The 24,188-nt window shown below is 43.6% G+C and overlaps 1 protein-coding gene across 5 annotated transcripts in view; it reads left to right on the forward strand.

Annotated features, from left to right (window-relative positions):
• The window catches only part of fgf12a (fibroblast growth factor 12a), a 38,446-nt gene extending 14,508 nt beyond the window's left edge, over positions 1–23,938 (forward strand). For 3 of the 5 annotated variants that reach the window (XM_056390661.1, XM_056390660.1, XM_056390662.1), the window contains 4 exons: positions 5,702–5,812; positions 10,195–10,298; positions 19,583–19,781; positions 20,917–23,938. In XM_056390661.1, the coding sequence (XP_056246636.1) occupies positions 5,702–5,812; positions 10,195–10,298; positions 19,583–19,781; positions 20,917–21,032 (530 nt within the window). In that variant the 3' untranslated portion in view covers positions 21,033–23,938. Of the gene's footprint in view, positions 994–2,399; positions 2,448–5,701; positions 5,813–10,194; positions 10,299–19,582; positions 19,782–20,916 lie in introns of all 5 variants that reach the window. The other 2 variants (XM_056390658.1, XM_056390659.1) reach the window with 2 other exon arrangements.
• Positions 23,939–24,188: the final 250 nt, after the last annotated feature.

Here is a 24,188-nt window from a genome sequence, read left to right on the forward strand (position 1 = left end):
TGTTCGCCTCAACTAATTGTTGCTTTTCAGACGAGAATCCCTCCCCGTGGGCTTAAATTACATCTCTGCAGCATCCTTGCAGAGTAGCCTCTGCTGCCGATTCCATTTTTTTTTTTTGCCCGGCTGCATTTAGAGGTGCCATCGGCGGAACTGGGAGACTGGGCTCACATATCTGGGCTCCTGCACAGCATCCTGGACCGTCTTATTCGTCGGAGTGGAGTAAATAATTAGAAGGGGGGGAAAAAAGGAAAAAAGTTCGGATCCTTTCTCTAGACACGAACGAGCGTCTTGTGCATGGATTTAGCTTGATGCGAATTAATTAAAAAGGCGTCAGGAAGCCAGAAGATAGGCTGGTGTGCAGATGAGGATTACGAAGTGGTGCTCGTCAGACGCGGCGCTGTTCACCTGGAATACCTGAAGCTCTCCAATGACGCGCAGCTGCATCAACTTATCAACACTGTTGCATGTTTTCACGACTGATATGTCGGCCCCTGTGGCCTAGACCGTAGATTTATGTTTCATATAGGCTGAGATCGGTTGCTGTTGATTCGGAGCCCCGAGTGCCACAAACTCGCAGCAGCTGAATTACACGCCACGGTCCCCTCAAGAGGATGCTACCTGAAGCGCAATGATGCACGGAACTCGGAGGATTTCGTGATCAGGATGACATTTGGTTGAAACACCCGTGGGCCGAAACACAGAACAAACTCTCTTATATTTTTTTGCGGCAAGAAGCTGCATCAAAGATCCGACCTCTGCCGAACTAGACTCTCGGTTTTCAGTCTCGGTTCGGGGAGATGGCCGCGATCGCCAGCTCCCTGATCCGGCAGAAACGCCAGGCGAGGGAGTCGAACAGCGACCGGGTCTCTACCTCGAAACGTCGCCCCAGCCCCAGCAAAGACCCCCGCTCTCTCTGCGAGAGGCATTTCTTGGGGGTCTTCAGCAAAGTCCGCTTCTGCAGTGGCAAGAAAAGACCCGTTCGGCGGCGACCAGGTCAGTGCTGTAGATTCTTTTTCACTGATGTGTGTTATGTGTGCGTATGGAAGCGGTTTTCCCCAGCCCCCCACCCCACCCCGCCCCTCTTTGGAGCAGCAGAGGCATTATACTGCAGTCGAGGGCTCCAATCCGAACCGGAGGAGAAGGTAGATTTTCTCCGCGGTGCGAAAAAAAAAGAATCCACCTGTTCCATTAGGTCTTCTTGTTGTCTGTCGATCCACCACGACACAACCTCCCCCCTCTCATAAACCGAAGAGGAGCAGCCTGGATGTATAGGAAATGATCTATATGCTGTGACGTTACCCCTTTATCTATTGTGATACTGCTCTGATCAGAATCATCAATTACTCTGAAAGAAAAACTGATGCCACGGTTTCCCAGTCAAAGCTTTTGTTCCAATAGCTGTATAGTATCTTTAAGCCTTCGATTTTGCACACCTAATTTATGTCCCCCCTTCCCCGCCTCCCCCCCTCCTCCTGCCAAACACCCATATACACACACAACTTGAATACACTCAAAAAGGCTGCTTTAAATTGCCTAATTCAATATTAATGCAGGTTGTTGTACAGAGGGGAGATAAGTTGAACCGCAGTGCACCAAGGCTCTTTTGAGATTAAATGTTTTAATGGTAAATGTTTATTGCAGAGAGGGAGCTTTACTGCAGTGAAGGGAGGTATAGCTTTAGTGATTAAGAGCTACTCTGGCTGTATTGATAGACATAGGCTCCATGCCTACTACAATCCATGGTATAGCCCCCCCCCCCCCCCCCCCGTTTAAAAAAAAAAAAAAAAAAAGATTCTCTTGGTTCTGTCCTGGTGCACAGATAACAAGCCAGCGGTGCAAGTCACCCCTCCCCATATCCAGATACTTCTGTCGAGCGATGAACGACAGTCAGGTCCACTCAGAGTCCTGCAGACAGACTGATGAGGAGTGAGGCAGGCGGACAGACTGACATCAATTTTTTAAGGCAGAGAGGGAGGACAACACAGACAGACAGACTTAAATCCCTGTCGTCGTGCAGCCTCATCAGACAGACAAACAATCCCAGTGCCATGAAAAAAAAATGCCACAAAATGCTTAGAAACATAAGCAGACAGACAGACAGAGAGACAGACGACAAACCAGTCAGGCCTCCAGACACTGTTGGGCAGGTAGGTAACTCCTTTCAACTGACATACATGGCCAGACAGGAAGGCAGACGAGCTGTAAAGCTCGCAGCAGAGACAGATGCTCCATGTCCTCTAATTAATCATTCTTATATTTCCACTGATGCCTTGTGCCATATATTTGCATATAAACAGCCGATACACTGGAGAATTTATGAATTCTGCCTGTTTAAAAGACTGTTGTTTTTCCTTCTATCCCCCACCCCCCCTCCCCAACCCTCCCACCCACTTCGTAAGATGCACCCTCGAAACCTCCACAGGTGTCCCATAAGGGCTGCAGGCTAGGTCAGTAGCTCAGCCTCCATCCGTGTGTGCTGTGTTTCTTCTCGTCTCCACCCCATCTCGCGCCCATGTCGACTCCCTCCTCGGCCAGGGAGGGGGGGGTGGGTTGGGGGGTGGTTGGGGAAGGGGGTGGGTGGCTGGTGGGGTGGATGGGTAGGGGGGCCGAGAGGGAGGGAGGGAGGGTGGGAGGGAGGGGCTGGGGGCTTCAACACCTGTCTGACAGCCGACGACCCTCTCCCTTGCTGATTCTCTCCCTTTTTCTTTCATCCCTCCTTCTGTGTGGCTTTCTTGGATTTTTTAAGCTTAATTTCTTACCTGTTTTTTCTTGTAGCTAAAGCTCTCTTTATAGCCAGCCGTTTGTTGCTCCTCTGTCTCTTTCCTCTCTTTGTCTTTGGCTCTGCCTCTTCTCATTTTGTTTCTGCCTCATTCTCTTTGTCAGTCAATGTCGGATCAGTCTTTATCCTCGCTCCTCGTTCTATGTCTGTAAATATGTGTCAAGTACTACTGTGTAAGTGTAGTAGAGGTTCTTATTGTAGTGTATATTGGTGTATATGGGTATGATGTGTCTCTCCTTGTCAAACACTGTATCAGAGCAGGTGATCATTCACCATTTCATGGTCATGACGCCATTTGTCGACGTACTTAAATGTTTTTGTCCTTCTGTATTGGTATGAAGTAAATTTATTGACATTTTAATGGCCCGTACACACACAGGATGATGATCTCTTACGTTGACACTGAAAGACATTTGTCACGCACAAACTCATGTTGTAAGAGTTTATCTGCAAGTCTGTGTGTACCTGCACACACACTCACACACACACACACACACACACACACACACACACACACACACAAGCATGCACACACACACACACACACACACACAAAAGCATGCACACACTCTCCGCTAAATGATTGGAACTGATGAGCCGTCAGCGATTGCTCGGGCCCACGTTGAAGCCTTAATTTATGGAAGTGTAGTTATCACATGTGATTTACTGATGTGTACACTCCCATGTGCTTTCACAAACACATACACTTAAGCAAACACACAGGCACACACAAGCACACACACACATTCTCCTCACCCTGCCTGTGATGGATGATGAAGGGCCTGTCCCAGGAATTGATGGCCCCACCCCAGGGGTAGGTGAGTTGGGGATTGATGGTCAGGATGATGTACAGTTGAGTAGAAGTGAGCCCACTCTAGCTGGGGTCACTACTTAGCTAAGTCTTTCTATGAGCTGTCCTCTTGGCACACTTGTCTCCTGTATAATGTAAATAGAACTTAGGCACCGGTAATCTCAAGCAAAGACCTAACATCTGTTATTACTGTTGACGACAGATCTGGATTTGGATTTTTCTTTTTTCTGTCTCTCTTGATACCAAGTTTGAAAATGTCTCTTCCTGCCAGATATATTTGGGTGTTTTATGCGTCTGGCTGGACTGCACTGAATCACATGACCTCCATGTCTTGTTATGACCTTGGAGGACAGTCAGGCTCGCTCATATTCCTTCATTTCAATCACGTGTTATATTATTTGTCAGAACATGCCGTGTGCCCGCGAAGCATTTTCAGTCACTTAATGTTTATTTGGGCACATAAAATGAAACCGAGCAGCACCAATTCAATTGTGACAAAATGCTTAATTTGTTTCTTTTGTCAGGCAGAGAATAAACAAAGGATTAGTAATATCCAGCATCTGAATTGTTGTCTGATTTCACTGGAGCTTGCCTCAAAATCTCAGCCACTGCAAAAAGCAGCGCATTGTTTTTCAGCTTTAGAGTTACTTTACTCTCACTCAACCTTAAGAAGAATCTATAATTTCAGTCACATACGTAGTACATGCCCTTTCTTTTCTATGCAGTCAGAATTACGCTTCAGTATTTTCCTGTCTGATTTATGCTAATGGTGTCATCTGAATCTGACTACTTCTTTTACACAAGATCAAAAGACCTGCCACACTTGAGACCACATATACATTTTACATCAGATAAACAGTTTTTTTTCTTTCTTCCTTTCTTTTTCTTTTTTTTTTTTTTTTACACATCTATGTTTTCCTGGCATTGCCTGAAGCCAAGAGGCTCTCTTTGCCTTGAGCTAATCCTTGTTTCCACCTGCTGAAGTGTTCGCTTCAGGCAGCACCCTGGCCAGACGCCAGATGTCACCGCCTCAGAGTTGGAGGTTGGTTCAGGGGTATTGTAATGGGGGAAAAAAACTCCCTAAACTTTAGGTCAGTCTCCTACATGTTATGTCAAAAAAATCTGTTGTGAACCTGTTGCCTGTAAAAGCTCAATCTCTTAGTGAAAGAGAGAGCGATTTCACTGAATATCAATCAGAATAACCCCCAACATGCACAGTTGCTTCATACCAAATAAATAAACCATTGGCATGTCGGTGTGCATTAAAGTGCGATCTTTAAAAAGACTTTCCAAATGATGCAAAATCACCAGATTCTGTAACAATGGTGTTATCAGAAAGTAACAACATTTTCATTGATTTCCTGTCATGGTGTTCCCATCATAAAGACCTTCCTGTCAAACAGCAGTTTACCCTTTTTTTGGGATTATGTGGTGCAGCAGATAACTTATGACAAACTGTCCATCATAGTCATATTGATATTCGCCAGCTGGTTAAGGAGTTAAGGACTCAAGTTGTTTCTAGTACTGTAAGTTTACGTTATTCGTTTGCAGCTTTGGAGGTCAGACTGTGCCACAAGAATAATAAGACTGTTTTATATGTTTGGAAAAAAAAAAAAAAAGATTAATTATAATTGGACATTTAATTGATATATTGATAGATACAGTTCATAAATTGATTCATTGATTTTGTATTTAAGATACACAATTCAAAAACAGTTCTTATATAATATTTAAATAAATTGAGCATATGACTGGAATACACAACACTAAAAGTTTTTAATTATGTAATAATTATTATTATTTTGGTGGTACACTCCATCTTCCACAGCCAACTTGTCTTATTTTCAATTAACTTAACACTGTTTGTGAAACATGTCGTTGTGATAATCTCAGCGTTTGATATAAACAGTGTGCAAACACTTAGCTGAAGGCAGAGGTATTTACTCAGTTGTATGTTTTTGTCATAATTATGAGACTGTTATTCTGACATATTATTGGTGGGGATGGGGCTGTGGCTTGGCCGTCGGTTTGTGTGTATGCGTGTGTGTGTGTGTGTGCGTGTGTGTGTGCGTGCGTGCGTGTATGTATGTATGTATGTGTGTGTGTTCCAGAGCCGCAGCTGAAAGGCATCGTGACACGACTGTTCAGCCAGCAGGGCTTCTACCTGCAGATGCAGCCGGATGGAACCATCGACGGCAGCAAGGACGAGAACAGCGACAACAGTGAGTGGAGCATTGTGGAAGCCACAGCTTCCAGCATAAAACATTTAATGGCAATGAGTCAGTTGGTTATGTAATATATTACCACATTTTATATGGTGTTCTCTATGATTTTTAATTCTTATATAACTGATGCCATTTGGGCAGCCTAAAGCACTCCCAAATTAGTTTAAGAATCCCTCACTGATTTGGATTATGTATACAAGAAATGTACAATTTTAAAGGGAACTATTCAACAAATTCCACAAGGCGGTGTGGCCTCTTTTCTGCATCTGGTTATGCAACAGTATGCATGGATATAAATGTGTCAAAACCTTCTCAAATGGTTTATGTATTCTCAGTCTGTCTTCTATATACCTTTCACAGTGAACAAATGCTGTATTTATGGCGTATCTTGTGTCAAAATTTCTATTCCGAAATTAAATGAATTCCGATATCCCTGCCGCGGCCTTACAACGTAAACCATTTCTACTGTATACACTGCGTGGTCGTAGATGTCACATTGTTTTGATTGATTCAGCTCTGAAGAGTGTGTGATTATCACAGCAGAATCTCCTTCCTGGAGAAACCCATCACCTGACACAACTGGAGCCCTACAGCTTCACTCCTTGTCACAAAGATCCCTCCCCGAGCCACTTCTTTGCAATATTTCACCACCGATCGACTTTCCATAGCGGACTACCAGTGGATAAATAGTCTCCTGGGTATAGTCCCCTAACACACCGTTTCCGCCCCCCATAGGAACAGGAAAGAGGGAAATCGGCGGAGTCTGTAGGGGGTCCTCCATATTAAAACATGGCGGCTTTTGTAACAGTTTCCTATGGGAAGTTGAAGGATCAAGGAAGAGATATATGTCAGCGGAGAATGGTCGTTGAAGCGATAATGAGGACACTCCCAGTCTGGAGTGAAGCCAGACAGGAAACCAATCATGACCTTTCTTTTCTAAAACATCCTGCCAATCTTGAAGGAAGCCGGAGCCAAAGCTGCTGGACCGTAGCAGTCATGCAGTGAAAAGAACGGTCTCTCCCTGTCGCCCATCCTTTTATATTTCATGAGGAGATAGATCTTCTGTGAGGACTACTTAAGACATAAAGGAAGGGTCTTCAGAACAAAAAGGATGAATGCACTTGTGTAATTTATTTTTTTTTTTTTTTGGGGGGGGGGGGGATTGGCTGGTGAGGGTTTTGTTGAATGCAAGGGTTTCCCCACCTCGAGGTAATCCTCCTCTTAAGCAGTTCCGCTGGCCCAGGGTTGGAGGAATGCAGTGAATAATTCAGCCACAGGAAACTAAAAATACCACCTTCTCCGTTTGTACCCAATGAATAATTCTCTGTATAAGATGCCTCAAGCTCAGAGACAGTCCGAAGGAAGACAGAGAGAGAGAGAGAGAGAGAGAGAGAGAGAGGGCGGAAGAGAGGAGGAGGTGCAGCAAGAAGAACTGTGAAGAGTTCTTAGTAGAAAGAGAGAGGCAGAAAGAATAAAAGAAAAAGAGAGGGTGATTAAGACAGAACCGGACAAAGAAGATTTGGTATTCAGGTCTTGCACTGAACTATTGATTGCCCCGGCTGGATTATTAGAATAATAGATTACCCCCACCCTTGAACCACACCACCCTCTGACCTGCAGTATCCTCAGCAGCGGCAGATTGAATACAGTAATTTATTTTCAGGGGGAGGTTCAGTGGAACTGACGGGAGCATGATGCCGCCTGCATACAAGGTGCGACATGAGCCCAGAGCGCGTTTCAATTTCATTTTTTATTATTTCTTATATTTCTGCACTGAATGACAACAAAGTGCTGAGACAAGGACACTTTTTTTGTCGGAGAAATGCCTAAGAATAATAAATAAATGATATTCTGCTTGAATTAAATCATAGCTTTTTGAATGATAAAACTTGTTTGACTCAAAATATTCAGTAAACTGTGAGAGGTGATGGAGTAGAACAGGTTGTTACTATAGCACGTAAAAGTGATTTAGTGGTAAGCATGGCTGACTGGCAGAGCCAGAGAGAACACCGTTCAATTAATTAAGAGCCATGTTCAAATTTCAGCAGTTATTAATTTGATTGACATCAGTTGATCGCCTGCAGTAATTACCTGCACACACTGAGCCTCTAGAAAGATATTTGCTGGTTATGAGACACCTGCAGTATCAGGCGGTCACACTCCATCTGTCTCTGGTACTCCCGGTTTGATGGATGGGACGAAGGATGACTTTTTAAGACCCAGCCACTGATTTCAAGTACTTTATCAACTCTGGCACAGTGATGGAAAAGTGTGAGAAAAAATACTATTAAACACTGCATATAAGCACACATACTAATACGCCTGTACTGTATATACCCACGCTGCCATCTTTGGGTTTGCTTTTCCCTCTGGATTTGGAGATGTGCCCTTGGCATTTGAAGTTTGGCTCAGTGTTTCTCTAAACCTTTCCTGCGGGGTTTATTTCTTGCTGCGCCAGTATTCCTCACATCAAATGCACTTCCTTTAGCCTACCTGCAGGATTTTGCTTGTAGCCGATTACTGCTCCACTGGAAGACTTGCCGTTTCAAGGATTTCTCTTTATTGGGTTGTTTGAACCCACTTTGTGTGGCCCTCAGACGATAGAAGATCCCCGGAAATCTCTTAACTCTGTCCCTGCACCGGCCCAGCCGCTCGCTTTTCCTCAGTGAGAGATAGGATTGAGGTTATTAAGGAAGAGGAATCGCCTTCAGAATAGTCATCAGGTACTCAACCAGCAGTCAGTGCAGCTGTAATTATGGAATCCATCAACTCCTTGAGCTGCAAATAGAAGAGCCGGACATTAAGAAGGTAGCTGAATGACAGCTCCTGTCAGCTGTTTAATTTTTTGGCAGGCAAATGAGAGCAGGGACGGCAGATCGTAATTATAGCAAAATAGTGTACTAGCTCACCATATTTTATGTCTCTTTTCCTCCTGCTGTTCAAGCCAGGGCCTCACGGTGAGTCTTTTTGAGGGCCCTACTATAAGTATGACTTCTGAGAAAAAGGCTAGTATATGTTTTGATAGGTGGAGGTGCTCTGGGGTGGAACACTCCTGGGTTTTAGTGATACGTGACAGAACTGTGCACGGTGCCTCTGAGAGACACCGCCAGTCATCGGAGCGACAAAAGCAGCAGCCATGAAAGACAAATAGAAAGAGGAGCGGTGGTGGGGGCGGTGGGACAGACCGTGGGGATGGAGAGAGTTATGACAGAAAAGAGAGAGAGGAAAAATCAAGAGAATGAGAGGCCTGAGAAAAGAAGATTTTAAGGTGCTAATGGACTAATATTCTGCTTTTATGCCGCAAACATCCCGCTTCTTAAGAGTGTACCTAGCCGCAGGAGTGGTCAGTGTGTATCACCCCCACCAGTGGCCTGAGGGCAGATTGAAACCATTGGCAGGCGAAAGCAGCATGTCGATATTTATTGAGTGAAATTGAATCTGCTCGGCAGACAAGACCCGCGTTGGCACGTCTCCTCTCATCCCTGCCAGCTTTATCTGATAGTCCCTATCGCCACTTTCAGAACGATCATCGCAATAATACAGGCAGGGTGGAGCAGGTAAAGAGCGTCCTCACGCCCTCCACAAACCAAAGCACGTGGAAGTCACAGTCCAGTCCTCAGGTCGAGCCGGACTCACCTACAGAGTTGACAGTAAATCTGTTGGAACTCGGCCGGTTGTTTTCAGAACTGATGAATCCACTTGGATGAACGAGAAATCTTTTACAGGCATCTCCTTGTTATACTCAGCTCAGCTTATAGGATGTTACGAAGACATACTTACGATTTAAACCCGGATTTCCAGAGGGTTTAAGACATTCACCGCGGTTGCACTCTGTACTGTCATTCAGCCTCCTTTCTCTTGTTATATTGGCTCACTCCCTTTCTGACTGACAGCGCAAACTGCATCTGTTCAAACAAGGGTTGTCGCATACAAAGTCACATAAATCTACGCTACTGTGACATTACTACGAGGACAATTTCATTCAGCTACATAACTGGGTTGCTGTACAAAGATGCTCCGGATGCTTTGCCATCTTTTTTTTGTTTTTTTTTCTAGTGCAAACATCATTTGTCACCAGAAAGTTTTGTATTCCTGTTCTAACATTAATGCTTCACTGTGAGACTCAGGTGCCTCAGAGCTGCCATTGTCTATGTCCTGTATAGCTACCATTCACGTTAGCGCTGACAGGTAGCCAAAGAACAGAGATCAGAGGCTGTCGTATCCACAGGAGCTAAGTGAAAACTCAATTATCCTATTCTGTCCTTTCTGTCTGATGTCTCTCTTTTGTCTCTGTCTCTTTGCATGTGTCTGTCCCTCCCCTCCCCTCCCCTCCCCTCCCCTCCCCTCCCCTCCCCTCCCTCACTCCGTCTGCCCTGCAGCCCTGTTTAATCTTATTCCTGTGGGTCTGAGAGTGGTGGCCATCCAGGGGGTGAAGAGTGGCTTCTACATCGCCATGAATGGCGAGGGCATGCTCTACAGCTCGGTAAGACGCGACCCTTTGCTCCGGTCACACGGTTAGGTTTGTGCACGTGTGTTCGTTACCGGCATGTGTATTAGTTCATTTACACGTGTTGTGTTTTGTTCTGTTTGTTGTCTCTTTTAATATCCCACTGCAGCAAAGACTCAGCCCTTCCAAACCCCTTTCATCTCTGCTGTATTCGAGAGCTCTTCAGATGTGCCTTTGTGTTGCTGTGCAGCACTTATCCCCCCCACCACCACCTCCCTTTCCAAACCCCCCCTTTGTTGTTGAAGCAGCACCGTGCGTGTTTTACATTTAATTTGACATCAAGTTCAGTGCTCAGCCCTTTTTAAAAAATTGCTTCTTCTTCTTTTACTGGCTACCAGAGCAGACTCATTATGTAGTAGCTATAAACAGAAATTCCACTGAATTTCATTCTCTTTTGATGTGAGTGATGTTGCGTTGTTCAACTTTCATCCGGACTTCTATCCCAGGATTCCTGCTATCATGAAAGGATACAACACAGCGAAAATGTCCTTTTTTTTTATATCAATGCAATCTGAGCTGTGAAATGCTTTTACTTGTTTCTGATGCAAATCTTTGTTCAGGGATTAATTTGAAGTCATTTTGTTTTTATGTCAGCCAAATGGTCTTCAAAGTCCAACGCACGTGCATACAGCACATCTCACAAAAAAAATTAAAAAATCAAGATTCAGTGGGGGAGTAAGTATTGTGAAGATGGATATTTTATGTGCAGTGTAATATATGAGAAGCATATAGGCGAGTGTGGGCAGCAGAGGCATGGGTGGGGGTGGACACAGTCACGGATGTCAGTTGGAGAAAACATTAAGTCGTAGCTCTTGCATTGAGGATGAAGACATGTTTCCGGAGCACGTTTGTAGAAATGAGTTGCAGAGTGAGGGAGAGAGAGAGAGAGAGAGACAGACAGACAGACACACACACACACACACACACACACACACACACACACACACACACACCACACACACAGCAAGCGAGAGAAATTGGGTGGGGGCATAGACAGAGATATAGAGACAGGAGGATATCCCTAGTTGGCATGGTTATATAACATCCAGTCTCACGGTTTCAGTGTTACTGAGGAAAGAAGAGGATGGGAGGGGAAGCGTTACCCACAAACCTCTGCTGAGGGACTTGGCGATTGCGGTCTCATCGGCAGACAGCCATAATGAATGACTGGCAGGAAGCTGGAATTCACAAACTGCCTATCGAACTTTTTTTTTGTTGTTGTTGTTTTGTTCTCAAAATACTCATAAAACGAAGGGCATGGTGAAGCCCGGGTCTGCTGTATTGCAACTTACATTTATTGATAAGGGAGCCGCTTTACTGCGAGAGAGGCAGGAGAACATTTTGAAATAGACCTGATAAACAGTGTACATGATGTTTTTTTTTCCAAATCTGAATAATCGCTGAGTCCAGTAAATTCAGAGCCATCATTTCAGAAGAACAACCATTCTCGTTCAGCACAACTCGGTGCCTCGGCAGATGTATGAGCACTCGCAAGTTCAGAGAGAAGGACATGCAATAAATGCGCAGGCTGTTGTGACTCATCCAGGTAGACGTCCATTCATAACTAAAGGCTCATAAACAAGCGCATGATTCACAGCCCCACTATGAGCCTTATAATAAACCTCCACCCACTTATCCACGTCTAATTAAAGTTTAATCACGCACAGACAGCAATCTTTTAATTTATTAAATTGACCCCAAGTTGGGGATATCGAATGACCCCACCCTCCACCCCACCCACACACCCTTGATGTAATCATCATTTGCACGTACGCGATTATTATTAATTACAAGTGATTCAGCACCTGAGGGTCAAACGGCAGCTCTCATCTTTACAAACACGACTCTCCACCTGTCATTTTAATCTTCATTTTTATGGGCGGAGGAACAAAGTTTTGACCTTTCTATCACAGGAGAGGAGAGGAGAAGAGAGGGTGGGTGGGTTGTTGGGAGGCAAGGCATTTTTGCTGTAACAGTTGAAAGGCCATTTCAATTAAATGGACACACTCTTTGGCCATGTAGAGGAGGTCCAGTTTCGCAGATGTGAAGCATGGGAAATTAGCATGCAATCGGTAAGCAGAATGCAGGTGATGCTGTTCATAAAGAGGCTAAATTAACATGCAAGCCGTTGGATGAAAGCACAGATCACCTTTGTTTCTCTCTCTATTTCCCCATTTAACGTAGAAATTCAGATAACATATGCGATAGATAGTGTGAGAACTCCTTAAAGCGCTTCCAGAGAGCAGTTGAGACAAACATTTCTGCTCTTTATTCACACTTTTATGAGTGCTCTTGTGGCGCAATCACAGCTATAAAATAAGTCCTTCAGTTTCATTCCTCATATTTACTCACATTTACTTTTATTGTTATTAATTCGGCTCTTTACCCCCATCCCACCTCCCCCTCTCTCATTCAAATTCTCCGTTAATTTTGTTTGCCTCTCCAAAATATAAAGTTTCTCACTGCTTGTTTGATCACCTTGTTCTGTCTCACTAACATGTGAGAGCAGAGATGCACAGCCCACCCCCCCCCCCCCCACCCCCCCGGAGGGATAATTACTGAGGAATACCTCTCCTTCTCTGCTTCTCTCCCTGCTTCTTTGCTCTTGTCTTGTTAGTGGAGGAATGCGACAAGCGTTATCCTCTGTGTGTTCGAGCCGAGATGCTGTCGTGCTGCAACTTTCTCTCACTCTTTCATCAAGGTGTCAGGGACCTAGATCATTTTTAGTAGTCAGTTTAACATTGCTGTTGATCAATGAAGTGGCGAGGACATGTATGGGGTTTCATATGTGCAGGCTGCTGGTTGGCTCGTCTTGCCTGGAGTGCAGAGCTCACAGCTGAGCCTGTTGCTGATTGGAAGCTGATGGTAGCCATGGGTGAGCAGGGTGATAATGCTTGTGTGGAGTGTTTAGCAATGAAGTGCGTGGGGGCTGAGCATCTACAATGAAGAGTTCCCTTCCATTATTTATAACACTTCTCAATATGACCTAGTTTACTGCACAGCAGTAACCACTGTTCTCTCTCTCTCTCCGTTTCTATCTATCTATCTATCCTCAGAGCACATGTTCAATCGGCTGCTAATTTTACTGTGTCTTATTTATGTCACAGAAAAAAATAACATGTCGCAGTAAAAGTCTCACAGAAGGCCCTGAGGGGAGAGTGAGAGAGAGAGAGAGAGAGAGAAAGAGAGCTGGTGTGGACGGTCAGGGAGAGCTTCAGATTTTGTTCGAGTGACAAATGATAATGGGCATTTTGCGAGTAGTCTCTCTCTGCCCCCCTCCTGTGTCTTGATCTTTTTCTGTCTGTGGTTATGGGGAGTTATTGTGGGGTTGAATCAGACACTGGCACACTGTGTGTGTCAGGGCTGCAGCTAATAGATATTTTTCTTCAGTTTATCACTTCATTAAGTCTATAAATTGTCAGTAAATGGTAAAAACGCCCAGGATGACATCTTAACAGCTGATGTTTGGTGTTTTTGCTGGATAAATGGCCTCAATAACTAATACATTATCAAAATTGTTGGTGAATCATTCTCTGTCAGCCTACTAATAGATTATTTGACTAACTGCTTTGGCATGTATCTGTCTGTCTAATGACAGATAGTGACAGTGCTCTCTGCAGGGAAAGAGAAACAAAGAAGAAAGATAAAGAGAGGCAGGTAATGAGTAGAATGAATAGAGAAAGAGTATTTGCCTATTTGGGCATTAGTATGTGCTTGTGATTTGATTTTAGCCATTAGCCATCAATGTCCTCTCTGCGGGAGGTTTTACAAGGACAGAGACAGAGGAAAACATAAACAGGAAAGGGAGGACAGGGATGGAAAAAGTGAGAACAAGAATTTTTCGGTTTAAGTAATGTCTAGACAATCCCCGACCTGAATCTCTCCCGGAATAATAATGAGCTCCCCGGGAGTTCCATGGCAGGGCTGGGATTCTCACCGAGGCCAAATCTCTCACATACACCAGTGGCTCGGGCCCATATTTAAATGGAGGTCCTCCCCATATCCTCTGCATCTTTATCCAAAGTCGCGTGTCGGCAGCAGCAGCAGCAGCAGGGCTCCTTAATGCAGAGCCAGAGTGCTGCCTCCCTCCTCAGATAGAGCCAGTAACTGATTTGGATTCAGGATGCGTTCAACCCAGTTCTGTTGGCAACCCAGTTTTATATCCATTACATCTTGCTCTCTTGCTTCGTGTTTCATCTAACATTTCCTACACCTGCACCCCCACCACCACCACCACCACCACCCTCCACAATCACTCATATCTGTTTGACTGTACAGTGTCATCTGGTATTTGTGTTGTTATTGTTTGTTGTGTTTGACATTGTGTGGCAAGGGGATCCAGGATTAAGATACCCTGTAATCCAGAGAAACAGATGACACCCAATATTACAAATAATGACTGACAGGAAATTAATGAACTCATAATAACTCCATTTCTGTGAACCCTCTGTAAACCAGATGGCCGACAGGTTCGTAATATACAATAGAAAAACATCCCCATGATTAATTCCATTATTTTTTAACAAACAGTTTACATTCAGTGTTTCTCCCCAAAGTTTACAGTCTGTTTGCTGAGGCCTAATGAACGTTTTTATATTCATAAATAGTTTATTAAGTAAATTCTTAGAAAAACCTGCATTGTTTACATCCATGTTTACGTTGGCTCATTAGTGCCACAGCTATTCATAAGTGGAATAACCTCCCATATAGCCTCCCTTTGATAGACATAGCCATTTGTTGAACTAACTGCCAGTTACCATCACAGCTTTAGCTAAAGCAACTGATGTCTCTAAAATAGTTTGATGCTCTTCTCTGCATCTTGTTTCACCTGTTCCCCTTGTCTCCTTCACCTGCATTCACTACATATTTATATTTCTGCAACAGATCTTTGTGTTACGTCACCTGCGTGTGTGTCAGTGCCTTTCAGCACCTTTAACTTATTTCCTTGTATGAGATCGATGCCTGTAGAATCACACCTGCCTGGCAGCAGGAGTGCTTGTCAACTCAGCTCGCAGAATTTCATAAAAAAATAAGTTAAATGCAAATTGTTTTGTGTTAAAACTGCTAAAACATTTCTATTCTCCCCCGCACTTCCATGATGTTTGTTCAGCGGGTCTCAGGTGGACCTCTGTGTTTATTTATCTTTAGCTCCCTACTGAGACGCCTAATGGTGGCGTGTGATCAGTCTCACGTGCCCGGTTTCACTAACAAGTCCTTCACTTTTCTCCTTCGGATCACCACAGAATATAAATAAGTGTCCTTGCGATCAGTTTACCATCACTAAGCCTGCTATTCCTGAAACATGGCACGTCTTATTTTTTTATCTTCCTTGTTTAGTGGCGGAAACAACTTCAGTTGATTATGTATTCCTGTGGCAGAGGAAGTGACAGGGAAAACCTGTTGGCGTGCATTTTTAATGTGCGACAGCATGTGTGTTGCAATGACTTTGTGTACGCCTGTGTCCATTTACAAACGTGTTTTTCTGTCCATTTTCTTCCCTGTGTGCTTCCCTGGTTCATGCATGTCCATTAAGGAGATCCCATTAATCACGAGATGCTCCGACCCCGTCTCTTCGCCTCATATTTTCACTCAGTCATCCACAAACAAGGCACTTTGTCAAAGACTTCAAAGTCACTTACATTCCACCCCTATCATTCCCAAGCCACAGCCAGGGTGATTTCCAAACTGCCCCGAGCCTTTTCATAGACAGTAACAGAGTGTCGTCCTTGAGGACGAATTTGGAGGGGATTCTACTGCGTGTCGGCAAAGCAAAGTGGCTGATTGTGAAGGGTAGGAGAGTAGAGAGCACTTATGTGTTTGTGTACGTGTGTGTGCGTGTGTGTGCGTGTGTGTGCGTGTGCTCGACCTGATTTGGGCTCCAGATGAAGAAGGGACAAAGCCTGCTGGTGTGTAATTTATCACTGTCCCCACGTCCCCACCTCCCCACCCCCCACCTACCCACTCAAACACATATGTTCACACACAAACACACACCCAGCCAGACAGGCTCAACGTGACCCCCAGTGCCCCCACAGAGGGAGAGATGTCTGCTGCTGGACAATGTGTCAGCAGGCCCAGATAAACTCCGCCATCACCTCTCCACAAAGCTTGTCCTCCCTCCTGCTGACCAGAGAGACGTTTCCACACTGCCAACCATGTGACCTCACCTTCCCTGAGTCCTTTACGCAGCCTGCCATGCACTGCTGGGTCTCATAAATGAGCAGCCACACAAACTATGACTCATATTTCTGAACTGTGGCATGGCGCGCAGGCAAAGACGCAGAAACACATAGACTTAAAACAGCATTAGTTTTGATCAGGGTGAGTTTAAGCTGAATGAATTAATGTTTAGATGAACAATGGATGAAAATGATACAAGTGATGTGTAATGTGATATTGCTATTAGTGACAAACCCACAGAGAATTAGAGTCCAGACCGTTAGTATTTGGACAGTTACACATTTTCGATTCCTCGGGTTCTGAGCTTGAGGAAACTTGGTTTGAGAGAAAATAATTGAAACGACATTCCAGTGCCAATCAGAGTTGATTGGGGTAGTTGAGAGTTGCTGCTTAGATTTAGGTGGAGGTGTCCGTCAATATGAGGAATAAAGAGGTGGCCTTGCAAGTGAAAAATATGATAATGAGGCTCCATACAAGCAAAAAATATTAATGGTAGCTAGTTTGCCAAATTCAACAGTTCTAAAAAAAAAAAAACACTGGTTCACAGTAAAACCAGAAAATGGCAAACGAGCTGGTCGACCGGGGAGCGCAAGTGGATGAGCAAAATGGTAAAGAAAAGCCCCTTTTTGTCTGCACAGCAAGTCAAGAATGCTCTCAGGATGTAGACGGACATGTTTCCTTGTGAACAATCAAGAGAACACCTTCCTAACCATAACCTCAAAGTATTCACCACAAGATGCAAAGCACCGGTAAACCTCAAAAAACAGACCAGGCCAGGCTGCAGTTCACAAAAACACACCGACAGAAACCAGTGGAGTTCTGGATCAAAGTTCTATGGACTGATGAAACAAAACTCAACTTCAGTCAAAATGATGTAAGGTACAGCTCATGACCCAAAGCCACCACCTCATCTGTCAAACATGGTGGTGGTTCTATAATGGTTTGGGTATGTACAGTATGGCCGCCACCGGAATAGGCACAGTGGCATTTATTGATGATTTCACTGCTGAGGAAGCAGCAGGATGAATGCAGAGGTACACAGGCGCAGAGTGTGTGCTCAGATTCAGCCAGATGTGTCAAAACTCATTGGATGACATTTCATCATTCAGCAGGACAGCGATCTGAAACTTATGGCCAAAATATCCAGAGAGCATTTCAGGTTGAAGAGGGGGAATATGCTCGACTGGCCGAGTCAATCATCTGATCTCAGTGTCACTGAGCTCTGAGTAAAGACAGACTCCACAACAGGCGCGAGCTGAAGCAGGCAGAGCATCGCCAGGGGAGATGCAAAGCAGCAGCTGATGTCAGGCAGTCATTGACTGCAAAAGATTTCCACTAAATATTAAATATGATGATTTTGTTTGACCTCATTTGTATCTGTCCATCGTGTATGACCCGACTGCAGTTACCCTCAGCTCTACGGGACTGCTGGGACGAGAGTTTTATGGCCCACAACTGCGCTGTTTATGTTTTGGTCTCAGCGCTCTCATCAACTTTGTCTCCAGCCACAGCGGGCAGCTCTTTTCAGTGTAAAAGCTCTGATAAATCCACTGTATGCTTGCCTACCTGCCAACTAGATGGTGAACACACCGAAATTTCTAGCGGCTATAAAGAGCCAGATATTTTTCTCCGTGGTGGTGGTGCACCACTGAGTCGAGAACAAAAGAGAGCTGAGAGCAGAGTGAGTTCTGGATTTAAATTTGTCAGGTAGACAGAAACATGAAAATTAAAATTCAACAGCCGTTATGTCGTCAATAGAAAGTAATACCTGAAGATGGTCTACAGAATAAGTGATTTTTCTGGAAGGACACTGTTAAAGAAAATCTAAAAGCAAATTTTCATTGCTTTGACCTTCACAAGCAAAATTAAATTCCTCTACATTGTAATAGAGAGGAGGCAGAAAAACTAAACAGTCACCTCCAGCGGGAAGCAGAATTGGGCTGTCAGTCAAATGGACAACCTTAAAAGGGCACAGAACCTTGCAGGAGATATTAATGAATGAAATACAGCACCGACTCCCAGACACACACACACACACACACACACACACACACACACACACACACACACACACACAACCACACACACACACACACACACACACAACCACACACACACACACACACACACAAAACCACACACACACACACACACAGAGCCTGCCTAAAATGAGACGACCCAGCATCCACCAAGAGCCAGCTGTTCTGCATCACCTGCACCTATTTTGGACACACATGACTTCCCTGTCCTTCAAACTGACTGGTGTTGGTTTTTAATTTTGCCGTCTTGCCGTCGGAAAACATTCAGGGAGAGCAGGGACGAGGAGTAAGGGTGATGAGGTTTGGCACCCACCTTCTCATCGCACATTAATCAGCTCACCTGCTTTATTAAGTCTAGATTTTGTTGAAAAAGTAAAGACATACATTTCCCTGCCTATTTGGAACTCAGTGCCCCCATTATCTCCATTAAAATTTAACAAATTACCCAAATTACTGCAGCTTAGATCTGTAATGAGTTAGAGAGCCAAGAACATTGTTTCCTCTCTAGCATTGTCATGGCAATAATCTGGCACTGCACTCGGTCCCGACAGTGTATCCAGTAACTGGATCTTTTCATTTTTCCTGTCATTCCTCTCCACCTCCTGTGTGTCCCCTTGGCTTTCTCCTTGACTTACTGCTTTGATAATGAAGCCGAGAGATAAAAATCTTCCATTGTTCACCATTATTCTAATAGGACTATCGGTCTTATTACTTGGATTCCGTGTGTGTGTGTGTGTGTGTGTGTGTGTGTGTGTGTGTGTGTGTGTGTGTGTGAGAGAGAATACAGTATGTTTACTGACCTTGGCAATGTACACATGCTAGTGATGAAAGCCAATATTGGCAGAGTGAAACAGACACAGCTTTTTTTTTTTCTTCCTTAAATGCGATTTCATTAAAATCCTCCGTCTGTTTTGTTGCTGGTTATTTCTGCATGTGTCTTTGATATTTATGTGGATCCTAATTCATTTTCTGTGTGCATTGATTTTTTAGATCTACTGTATGCATTCCTTAATGTTTGCACCCCCCCCCCCCTGTTTGCAGGAGATGTTCACACCGGAGTGTAAGTTCAAGGAGTCCGTATTCGAGAACTACTATGTGATCTACTCGTCCACTGTATACCGTCAGCAGGAGTCGGGCCGAGCCTGGTTCCTTGGCCTCACCAAGGAGGGGCAAGTTATGAAGGGCAATCGGGTCAAGAAGACTAAGCCCTCATCACACTTTGTGCCCAGGCCCATTGAAGGTATGAGAGAGCCTGTAGAACAATGTTTTTTGAAAGAGCTCTTAATTGTGTTTTAGTAACCTACCTGTGATAATGTGTGTTTTTATTACAATTAACTATAAATTGTGTGTCCTATCCTGGTAATTACTTTGGAAAGACTAATCCAATTTCAGATAGGCTATAACACTACTTTAAACTAATCATCTTGCAATAAGACTGTTAATTTACTATAATAGATTATCTGAAGCAGGTTTAATGTTTTTTTAATGGAAAACTGATGGCTCGAACGGTACGAAGGAATACAAAATGTATGGTAGAGTTTGGAAAAGTGTTGGCATGAATTTAAAGTATACACATTCACAGTTAATAGGCTAAAAACATCTGGTATAGCGTTATTTTTAATGTGTAGAGAAATAATCCTGGTTTGACAGACAGGTTAATAGGATTTGATTATTTATTAAAGAAATAGTTCAGGGAAAACACTTTTTGCTTTCATGCCAAGAGGTATGCGAGTCTATAGATACCACCCTCATGTCTGAACGCTAAATAAGCCAAAAGCAGCAGTTTGTTAGCTTAACATTATCTTAATGATGGAATATGAAACAGAAGCAGCTAGTGTTGCTGTGTCTAAAGCAAATCCAACAACCACCGCAGTAAATGGTGCATTATATCAGACTTTTTTCAACCAATGCAATATTTCCAAAAGACTTCCAAATGAGCCGGGCTAGCTGTTTCCCCTTGTTTCCAGTCATACTCAGCTAAGATTAGATATTTAATACACATGAGAGTGAAATCAATCTTCTTATTTAACTCTCAGCAAAACAAAAAAAAGAAAAGAAAAAGCACTTTCATTTAGAATATTTCTCCAGCTGTTGTGGGTACATCACCTCTAACATGTTTCTAGTGAGAGTAGTGTTTCATAGATATTATCTTGAGAACTTGTCAAGCAATGTGATGAAAAAAAGTGCTGACATGGCCCTAATTCCCTCTCTTATCCCTCCCAGCCTGGTATAATTGTCCCTCCAGCGTCACACCTGACCTTGTCTCTGTCTGCACATCCATCTCTTCAATCTGCTCTCCACTGTCCCCTTTCTGAGCCCCTCCCCTCCTCTCCTCTCCTCCCTTCTCCTTTGCTCTCTTTACATCTCCGCTGCAGTTTGTATGTACAGGGAGCCGTCACTGCATGAGATAGAGGACAAGCACCGATCCAGAAAGAGCTCAGGGACTCCCACCATGAACGGAGGGAAAGCTGTCAATCAGGACTCCACATAGCAGCGAGGGGAGGGGCTTCCGGCTGGGGGAGTGGCCTAATCCTGACTCAGGGGGAGGGGCCACAGGAAAACTCACCTCCCCCCAAAAATACATACCACCATCCCCTCTGAAAGGAAAGAGGGCGTTGTGACGACAACGAGGAGCTACTACTGTACACCCAAGACAACAAACAACAACAAACTGAACTCTTGCCTGTGAAAACCTTTTAGATGAATTAATATGAAACCAGAGGATATATATATATGAAAAAAAAAATATTTTCAATCAGGACTTGACCAACATTTTATGCAAAAAAAGAGAAAAAGCTGTGATAAACAAACAAAGGAATGGTGGTCTCTCTTCACACAAATACAAATATCTATCATTTCCAATTTATGCTGTGAAAAACAAGCTTTAATACATGTTCAATTTTCATACATTGAGTTTGTTTTTTTCTAAATGCTGTTGCACTCTCATGCGCTTTATTGTGTTATTGCTGTCATTAATAACTATATCATCATCACTACTAATCAGTTGCTCTTATCATCCCAGTTACTGTCATGGTTATTCTGACTTTCTTTTGTTAGACTTAAGAAAGTTTGTTTTTGTTTTCTTTCAATTACTCCTATGTTTTCTTCTCTCACAGTTTGATCTTGAACGCACTGTCACACTATCTGCTCTGGTGTGAGGGTAAGACTGAATGTATTTGATAGTTCTCTGTGTTGGACTCCAATGGGAACAGAGTGCTTAGGGTGGGATGTAATTTACTCAGGTGTGTACTGTAAGTTAGACTAATGAGACTAATAGGACAGATAGGGCTCTTTGAAACACTCTTACATGATCTCCCCTATGTTGTCCTACTATGACAGGACAGGATACAAGCAATATAACAGAGAGCAGTCGAGTATGTCTCTAAATAATAGTAATAACAAGCTGACAACACGTGTCTGTGGTTGGGGTGTTTGTCAGTAGGTAAGACTGACAAAGAAAGTTGAATAGGCAGGTCAAAGGTCGGAAACAAAGGGAAACTGTTTTGATAAAGCTTCAGTATGCGCTTAATGTTTGCAAGGTTTTAGGTAAAGAGTTGTCCAAACTTGTCTAAAATGGCAAAGAATAGTAATCTCTCCAAAGGCTGAGAGGAAAATAATGACCAGCATCAGCACTATGAGCCATGGCCATAAACGGTCACTTCACATTTACCACCTCAAGAAACACAGACCCCCCCCCCCTTCTCTGCTGTTAGCTAGGCCATAACAACAACTCTCCAAGTATAACTATATACCATAATTCATGCTTTTGAACTATATGGACAAATCATGAAATAATCTTTAATGAAAGACTCGTGCTGTTTTGTTCTAAGCAAGAGAACGGTTTAAAGAAAGTTGTATTAGCTGGCCTGGCAGTGTAGATTTGTGTTGACTGGTTTTCAAGAGGTTGTATAATTTCTGTTACTTTCATTGTGAAAGCATTAGAGATTTCTCAACACTGGTCTGACTGCCTGACTGTTTAATAATCCACTGACCTGGCCTGTTGATATTTTCAATGTAGAGGTCACAATCATTAAGACTTTCCCATCACAATGGAAGCAGAGCGCCTCGTTGAGGAGCCAGTTCGTCTGGATTGCGCCAGGTTCAAGGAAGGATGTCTTACCATCCCAGTGAGAGCATGTCACCGTTTGTTTTCTCTGACATGGTAACCCATAGAGTCTCCATCCCTCCTGGTTTTGTGACCCATGAAATGAGCCATTTGCTGCATTGTGGAGGAAAGCTTCTCTTTCATAATTCAACATGCTGACAGGGCTGTATAAACAAGGTGAATTGACTGGTACACCGCGCACGCTGTGTACGCTGCATAACTCATTCCTAATCCCCAATTAGTTTGTCTAACTCAGGAAGTCCTACAATTGTTCCGTGAATGGGGCCAGACGTAAAGGCTGACCGCTCGTTGTCCAGCACCCGTTGCACAAAGCCTGGCCACCGGTGTGGTGTTTCAAGAGGTCGGGATGGGGTTGGTGGTGTTTTTATCATTACAGACGGTGTACAGCTAAGCCTAGCCAGGTTAGGAAGGTTGAAAAAAAGGGATTATACGAAGCGAGACGAAGCATGACCATCGCATGAAAGTAAAAGTTGATGTAAGCGTGGATTGATTTTGAGGGGAGAGCAACTAAAAGATTGTTTCAAATCTTCAGAGAAAAGGTCCAAAACTTTTTTATGCAACATTTTGATCAGTATTTTAGCGAGAGTTTATACATCTCTCCTATATCTGGTTGGAAATTGTATGCTCGGTTTGGTGGTATGTACAGTAAATAGCACACATTCAGTTGCACAGTGCAAATCGCAGTGATATATCATCATGGATCTGGGAGGGTCTTCCACCTGGGGCCCAGATCCATAGCTGGTGCAAGTTACCTGCAAGAGCTAATGGTAGATTAGTTCAACTTCCACAGCACCTACAGCATAACAGTGATACATACAGTATATTAGATGTGACACTGAAAGTCAACAGGCAAGACCAGCATATATAGGTATCTTTTTATAGAGGTTTATATTGGTGCAAATGAGATACATGTGGACTTAAAGCAATGCATGAAATTGGATGTACTCAATGTCAACTGTTGACAGCAGAATGAGAGGATTTGAAAAAGATGAATAAAGTAAGGAGGTAAAAATAGCCAATGTGAGAAAGCAGTGAAGGAGAGCACTTTTGGTGGGTTTATTGATGTATGAAAGGGTGAGCAAAGGCTGGTTGTATGTGGTATCAAGTATAATTTATTATTTTTATGTTTGCAGATGATTTCACTGCATTGGAACACGCTCATATATGCATTATGAATTGTGAGATGAAATTAAAAATATGCATTGATAATAAAAATCAGAATGAAGTTAGTGATTGTTTAAGAATAAAGACTATGTTATCAAAATCTTTCACCTACGCAGTGATTGACTCAGTTTGTTGTTGATCATGACTGACAGCCGGTCTATGTATGATTATTATTAATGTCACCCTTTGCATCAACAAGAGACGCAGCAGGATAAGCAGACAAACTAAATCCACCAACGAGGATTCTTAATGCGGTTCAGATTCAGAAAATCCAATCCGTTTCCTCTATCAATTCACCGGGGGTGATTTATCTTCTCAGTAGCCCCTAAATCCAATGTGTCATTTTGGGATGGCGCT

The sequence above is a fragment of the Seriola aureovittata genome, chromosome 12 (genome assembly GCF_021018895.1).
Source record: "Seriola aureovittata isolate HTS-2021-v1 ecotype China chromosome 12, ASM2101889v1, whole genome shotgun sequence".
Lineage (NCBI taxonomy): Eukaryota > Metazoa > Chordata > Actinopteri > Carangiformes > Carangidae > Seriola > Seriola aureovittata.